General features: G+C 45.1%; 1 protein-coding gene across 4 annotated transcripts in view; it reads right to left on the reverse strand.

Annotated features, from left to right (window-relative positions):
* Dlec1 (deleted in lung and esophageal cancer 1) overlaps window positions 1-7,978 on the reverse strand; it is a 120,337-nt gene that overhangs the window by 73,659 nt on the left and 38,700 nt on the right. For all 4 annotated transcript variants that reach the window (XM_023719796.1, XM_023719794.1, XM_023719793.1 and 1 more), the window contains exons 11-14: window positions 3,337-3,427; window positions 2,517-2,679; window positions 1,184-1,376; window positions 433-491 (exon numbers count right to left, since the gene is read on the reverse strand). In XM_023719796.1, coding sequence (XP_023575564.1) covers window positions 433-491; window positions 1,184-1,376; window positions 2,517-2,679; window positions 3,337-3,427 — 506 coding nt within the window. The remainder of the gene's footprint in view (window positions 1-432; window positions 492-1,183; window positions 1,377-2,516; window positions 2,680-3,336; window positions 3,428-7,978) is intronic.

Below are 7,978 nucleotides of genomic sequence, written 5' to 3' on the forward strand. Positions count from 1 at the left end.
AAAAAAAAAAAAAGATCTCCAGTCTGTGGTTCCCAGGCCCTCCATAATCAGAATCATCAGCCAATGCCACACCACAGCCTCCAGCCTGGGATCTGAGCACCAGGCCTACAGGAGACCTGCCCTGACCATGAGGCAAAATTCTCCTGGTATCCAACACCAGCCAGGCAGCATGAGCTCGGTGGTCCAAGGGAAGCAGCGGACCTAGGGCAGAGCCTATACTCCCTGGGGTGATCCACAACTCTCCTGGCAAGTCCAGCCAACTCTGTCTCCTCTGTGCCGAGCCCAACCTGCAGCAGGTTTCCAAGGTAAGATAAAAATTCTCAAGGCCCCAAAAGCCTGCTGAGGCCAGGATGATCAGTCACCCTGGGCCTGGGACCTGTGATAGAAGAATCCCTAGCTGTCTACCCAAATCCAGGTTTAGACTCTACTTACCTTACGGGCTCAGGGACATCTTCCAGCACCATCTGCAGAACACTGTGGTAACCCCTCAGCTGCAAGACAAATACTGTACACTGAAAACATGCATGCCTTCCAGCCAGGCCACCTGGAGAAAACTGGCACTGTCATAGGAATCCCTCCTTCCCTTAGCCCTTCAAACAACCCTGGGATGCTTCCCGGCAATCTCTTTCACATCTTTAGAAAGAGGGGCTTCTGCCAGGACAAGAGCCATGACTCAGGGGCCTACCTCAACCCTGCCTCAGGGAGGGAGACCTCTGAGGCTGACATTGGCCTTGGGGGGAGCCCCTAAGGGCATCCTGTTCATCTGGGTCCCAGCCTTGCTAGCAGAAGCTCCAGTTGGCCCTGTGCTGACCAAGCCCTCGGCAGCTCAGACCCCATTCTGGCTCAAGGCTGCTGTGGGATGGGGAGGAGGTAGTGTTCTCTGACACCACAGAACTGTGGAAGACACGAAGACTGGCGTCCAGCTGCTGATACACACACATGGGGTTGGGACCAGAAGAATGAGCCTCATCATCCTGCACACCAGGCCCATGCTCTGGGGACATTCTCAGGCCATGCACACCAGGCCCATGCTCTGGGGACATTCTCAGTGAAAGACTGGACTTAAATACTCAGGTGCCTTGTTGGGCCCACCAGTGACTTCCATGTCATTAAAGAACATGGACAGAGGGGCAAGGTATCATGACCCAATCATGTCTAGCTAACAACATGATGCCCTTTTAACCTCATATGGAGAAAAGCTCAGGATAAACTCGTGATCTGTGTGAGGGCTGAGAAGCCCCTTTCCAGGCCTGATGGAGAAGGCAGTCTCCCTGTCGGGGTGGTACTTGATGCTCTCCAGACTGTAAGTTTCTCCAGGCATTAGAGGCTTCAGGTTGGGCATCATGATCTGCCAATGGAAGGCCAGCTCCACATCCCTGTGGGAATAACCATGACAATGGACAGCAGACTCAAAGTTATGGCCCAGTTTATCAGGTCCTCCTACCCATAGCTGGCCTAGCCTGCTCCTCCAGGAGTAAGAAGAAAAAGATGGAAAAATAGTAACTAATGACATCAAGCTTCAAGTCCTTCCCATGGAGGAGCATAGAAGGACCAGGGCAAGGGACTACAGGTGGGTCAGGGAGCCCAAACTGGAAACCATGTAAAAGAGTCCCCTCTTTCCCATCCACAGGAAATGGAGGTAAGAACTGTAGTGTATTAAGAGAAATGGTTGGCTCTAGACCATTAAAGTACTCCAATCATTAAACTGGAGATATCTAAGTACCCCTTGGACATCAGGAAAACCTTCTATAATATCTCCTCCACAAGAGTGGCCAGGGTTTGCCACACCCACTCCTCCCTAGACCTTGTCTGTAGCTACACATTCCCAGGACAGCTGTGTCCAGAAAGATAAGTGTGCTTGGCTGCCCATAGAAACTATGACAATTCCATGGCAGTAGGAAGTGGAGACTTCACACTTTTCTGACAGGAAATTGTGCATGGAGGAGGGAGGACGGCAAGCATACCTGTCATGCTGGGTCACAGAAGCCTATGTAATGTCTGACAACAGGGAGAAGCCTTGGGTGGGAGCTCTGTGAGGTCAGTCCTGGTGGAACAGTGGTGCTAAACAGGTGGTCAGGAAGTAAATGGCAATGAGGGCTGAACCCACAGGCCTAATCTCTCTGCCCTAGGACTTGGATGGCTTCCCCAGCATTAGGACACTGGTGCAACTTGAGCTCTCTAGAAAACTGTTCCTAGCACAGAATGGGTCAATGTAATTTAGAGCAGTAACATGCCATCTCCCACAAGGCAGCCACTGGCTACATGTAGTGACTGAGCTCTTACAATGTGATTAGTGCCACTGACGAAGTGTTCACAAATTTTTTTCTAATTGCTTCAAGTTTAAATAGCCATGTGTAGCTAGTGGCCATCAAGATGGAGAGTGTGACTCTAGACCCTTCCATGCACTCTGGATCTAGAATCCCACTGGAAAGATGCTCCCACCTCCCTGAGAACTCAGGACTGGGTGAGGCAGGAGCAGAGATGCATGTCGGGGGATGTGCACAGGGGCCACTCACGTAGCATTTCTGATAATCAGCTGTTTCCTCGATGTGGACAGAAGGTTTGCAGGCTCAAATCGAACAAAGTACTGAGCTGTTAAGTCTGTGAGCTCTCCAGGATCTGGTTGGCTTTTCTCACCAGAAATATAGATTAGCTCCAATGCAATGAGCTGTCCAGTTCCTGACAAAGTAGGTTAGTGAGGTCAGTGAAGTCTCACTAAGCTGAAGTCAGGACTTACTAAAGGCTGATGGGGGGACTCATGCCATCCTCCATATGGGTCCTGCCTTGACCAGAGCCCCCAGACACATACATGGGAGGAAATAAAGAGGACCATTGCACAACACTACATCCTCACTTCCTCGAAGCCAGCAAGGAGGTGATTTGGGAACCTCACATATAGCAGGCAATAGCAGGCACTCAGTTTAATGACAGCCAAGTGAAAAAGATGAACAAGTGGAAGAAAAGGATAGAAAGAAAATTGAAGATAAAGGGAAGGAAAGGCGGGTGGGTGGGCGTCTTGGGGCGGTTCAGCAGTATGCACCTTCCAACCTTCCAAGAACCTCAAGGTGCCTCTGGTGATTCATGTGAGTCACTGGCAATTCCTCAAAGGAGAGTAAAGTGACTTTCAAAGTGAAATAACGAAAGATTGCTCCCCAGGTTTCCATCTATCCTCACTGTAGGTCTCCTTGGGCTGTCCTGGAGGCCATATTGGCTTGGATCTGACCAAAGCAAGGGGCTGAAAACTACACCCTGGGGCCCAGAGGCTGCCACATCCCCACAGTACTCCCTGATGCCACTGGTGAGTACAGCCCCCCTGCCACCAGCCATGGAGCCCACCTTCAACCACCAGCTCCTTTATCTGGCAGTTGTCACACAGGATGATGAACGTCTGCTCTGCCTTTCCCATGCTCACTGGTAAGAACAAAACCTGCAGGAAGAAAGGATATCCTGTGAGCCTCATTCAGGAACCCCTCCACCTCCTCTTCTCTTATCAGACAGGCATCCTTCTTTGCTCTCTACCTTTCCACCCTCTGCTTTCCCTCCCTACCAGCTTGTCCCAAAGACCAGAGGTTTTAACCTAGCTCCTTTTGCTTCCCACAGTAAGGCAGGGAGCATGTTGATAGGACATGGATAGGAAGTTCAAGGAACAAATGATACATAAACCCATTCTTAATAAAAGAGGTGTACATGAAGACCACCCAGGACAGCTTTTGACTCATTGCACTGGCAAAGCACAGAGTTAGCTGTCATGAACGTTATGACCACATCTTCGCCAGGGTTTTTCCCCAAAACTCTCTCCCACCCTCAGTCTCTGGTAACCATTGTTCTACTCTTTATTCTTAGAGTTCTACTTTTTAAGATTCAACAAGAAAGTGAGATGATACAACATTTGACTTTCTATGCCTGGCTTACTTAATAGAATATTGTCTAGGTTCACCTATGTTGCTGAAATGATATAATTTGCTTCTTTTTAAAGGCTGAGCAGCACCCTACTGCCTACTACACGTCACACTTTATCCATCCATCTACTGATGGACACCTAGGTTGGTTATGCTACAAAGAGCACAAGAGTACGGAGGTCTCTTCAACATTTCAATTTCATTTCCACTGAGTTTATAACCAGTGTTGGGATTGCTAGAGCATATGTAGTTATAGCTTTAAATTTTTTATTTTAGTTTTTTAATTTATTTTCTTATTTTTAAAGAGAATAAAAAATAATTTTAAAAACCATTAGAGAGCTGGCCAGATAGCTCAGTGGACTAAAGTCCCTGCTTAGGCAGAGCTCAGCATCTGGGGTTTGATACCTAGTGTGCTCTGCCAGCACCACGCCTGGAATGCACTGAGAAGGCGATTGAGACGAGGCATGGCGATGCATGCCTGTAATCCCAGCACTTGGGAGGCTGAAAAACAGGAGAATCACTAGGAGTCCATCTATGTAGTGAAACCCTATAGACCCTGTACTAAATACCAAATAATAATAATAATGATAACCATTATAAAAGACACAGAATTTCGCTAAACAAGATGACAGGAATTAAGCAATGGTCGCTATGTTGCTTATTGTCTCTAAATATATACACAGGACAGCTTGGATATTTGTACTGCTGATTTCTACTGTCTATTGAAAGGAACAGTTAATGATTAATTTTTTTCCTCTTTTTAATTTGCATGCTTGTATCTGCATATCTAGTTTCCAATTTTCTGAGACACCTCTACACTATTTTCTGCAATGACTGCACTGACTCCCACTCCCACCACGTGTACAGCTGCTCCCTTTTCCCCACAACTTTGTCAATGCGTGTTGACTTTCTTACTTTTGATAACAGCTATGCTAACAGATGTGACACAGCTCACTGCAGTTTTAACCTGCATCACCTGCTGAGTGACATGAAACAGTTTCTCACATGCTTGTCGGCCATTTGTTTTCATTTTTAAAGAAATGTCTATGCAGTACCTTTGCCCTTCTTAAAAATCAAATTGTTTTTCTTGCAAATGTATTGTTTAAATTTCTCATATACTTTGGAGTTTACCCCTTTATTAAATACTTTAAGATTAAGCATCTTAACTGCTTATGAAATATTTTCTTCATTACATAGATCACCTCTTTATTCTGTTGTTTCCTTTGCTGTTGAAGCTGTTTAGTAATTCCATTGCACTCTTTCTACCAATGTTTTCACTGTGCTAGAGCTTTTCCCATTTTTTTCTAGTAGTTTTATAGCTTCAAGTCCTATATATAACCTATTAATTCATTTTGAACTGAATTTTGAATATGGTATGAGACAACAGTATAACTTCATTCTATGAAAGGTATTGATGCTACAACTTGATTTTCTTCAAAATAATCTAGAGCGGTAGAGTGGAAGTCAGTTGAAGGATATGAAGAGAGTAGATATAATTGGTGAAGAGCTGCTCCCTGATGAAACTGACAAATAAGTACAAGATTGATCATTAAAGTATTCTATTTTAATTTTGTATAAGCTTAAAAACATTCATGGTAATCATTATTTTAGTTTTGATAACATATTGTATGGCAAGAGTGTAAGAAAACAAGCATGGAGACCCAGTCCTATCCCAGACCGGTGAGAGTGTGGGAGAGCTTCCTGCTATGCTATGCTGGTGGGACCTTCTGGTCACAGCCCAGGCACAGCGTGGGTGAGACCCTCTTCCACCCCTTAGGGACGCACCCCACTACTCTGCAGGACCTCCTCCACCCAGCCCGCCAAGTAGGAATTTCTGCCCTGTTCCGGGAACCACCAGACCCAGTCCTAGCCCAGGCCCAGTGAGTGTGTTGGAGAGCTTCCCGCTACCCTGCGCCGGTGGGACCTACTGGTCACAGCCCAGGTGCAGCATGGGGGAGACACTCTTCCACCCCCTTGGGATGCCCCCCCATGACACCGTAGTACACTCCCCCCACTCACCCACAGAGTAGGAATTTCTACCCTGTTCTAGGAACCCCCAGATCCAGTCCTACTCCAGGCCCAGTGAGTGTGTAGGAGAGCTGCCTCTCCCCCCTACTCCATCTAGTCCCTTCCAGACTTAGCTCAGGCCTGGCATACAGGCCTGGGTGCAACCCTGCAGCTGCAATCCCTGAATTGTAGGGGAAAGAACCACCCAGCTAGTCCAGGAGCAAAACAGTTTGCCAGAGGGGCACAACAGGTTCACCCTCAAGAGCAGCAAAGGAAAGAGCTGAGCACAGCAGCCAGACCCAAGGCAGGCACAGCTGGATAAACCCAAACATTGTAGATCTGCACCTGAACTTCAGTAGTTGCTAAGGTTATAACTGCAACAAAGATCTACAACAAAGGTTAGAAGACAGTACTACACAAAATGACAAGAAGGAATAAAATGCAACCTCAGAACCCAAGCCCACCCGTAACAAGTGCAGAGGACACTAACACAGAACAAATTAGGAATCACACAGCTGAAAGCAATGAATCAAAGGCTTCTGAAATAAAGAAACAGCTGGAGAAAGGTATAGAGGAACTCAGCTTGGAAATAAAAAAAGAAATCCATGAATTAATAACATCTGCAATAAAGAATAAAATGCAGAAACATATGGAGGAAACCCAATGCCCACCCAGAACAAGTGCAGAGGACACTAGCTTAGCTCAAATGTATGAATTAATAGCGTCGATAGTAAATAAGCAACAGCAGAAAGTCATAAAGAATCTCAGAGTGGAATTCTTTTCTACTAGCTCAGCTCAAATGTATGAATTAATAGCGTCGATAGTAAATAAGCAACAACAGAAAGTTATAGAAGACCTCAGAGTGGAATTCTTTTCTGAAATAAAAAAAGAATTCTCAGAACTCATAGCATCTGAAGTAAAGAATCAATCACAGAAACATAGGGAGGAAACCCAGTCTTAAAAAAACACTGCAGTAAAAGAATGTATAACTGCTTCTAAAGAAGATATTGATTAAAAAAATAGAGAATAGAAAAATGATGGACTCCTTGAATGAGCAATAAAGGAAAGAAACAGATCACATGAAGCAGAGTCAAAGAGACATAGAGGAAATTAAAATCTCAATCACAAGCTGCAAAACCATTTAACTGAAAGTGAAGACAGAGTTTCAGATCTGAAAGACGCTGGTACAGCTAGTGAAAAGGTAAGAAAGGATCTCTTAAAAACAACTAGGATGGGGCTGGTGAGATGGCTCAGTGGTCTAAAGCACCTACTTAGAACAAACTCAGCAAAGCACAGGGACCACGGTTCAATTCCCCAGCACCACATGCCAGCCAGCCCCGCCCCCTGGTAGGCTGAACTGGCCACACACACATACACACACAAATAAATAAATAAAATTTTTTAAAAAAAACTAGGATGAAGGAAAGAATAATCCATCACCTTCAAGATGATGCAAAGATGAAAAATGTGAGACTAATAGGTATCAATGAGAAAGAAAGAGTAAATACAAATGACATTAAAAAAAATATGGGCAGAAGTAATAGCAGAAAACTTCCGAAATATGACAAAACATTCGTACATTCAGATAACCGAAGCATACAGAACACCAAGTAACCTTAACCAATGAAAAACACACCAAGACGTATAAAAGTCAAGATCCCAGAAATTCAGCACATGAATAATATACTGAAAGCCACTAGAGAAAAGAAGCAGATCACATTCAAAGGAAAACTCATCAGAATTATGGCCAACTTCTCTTCACAAACCATGAAGGCAAGAAGAGCATGGAGCACAGTACTTCAAGACGTCTATGAAAACAAATTCCAACCCAGACAACTATACCCTGAAAAACTCTCTTTCAAGTTTGATGGAGAAGTGAACTACTTCCATGACAAAGAACAGCTGAAGAATTTCATGATGACAAAGCCAACCCCCCACAGGCTACTGAAAGATGTGCTAGAGAAGGACCAAAATGATCAGAGCTCCACGAATGAGATCAGAAGCAAGCAACTAAATAGGAAGAGCAATTAAACACAGGAGAAAAAAGGAGTATAGGACAACAGGTAAATAAC

Source organism: Octodon degus, unplaced genomic scaffold (genome assembly GCF_000260255.1).
Source record: "Octodon degus isolate 3935 unplaced genomic scaffold, OctDeg1.0 scaffold00071, whole genome shotgun sequence".
NCBI classification, from domain to species: domain Eukaryota; kingdom Metazoa; phylum Chordata; class Mammalia; order Rodentia; family Octodontidae; genus Octodon; species Octodon degus.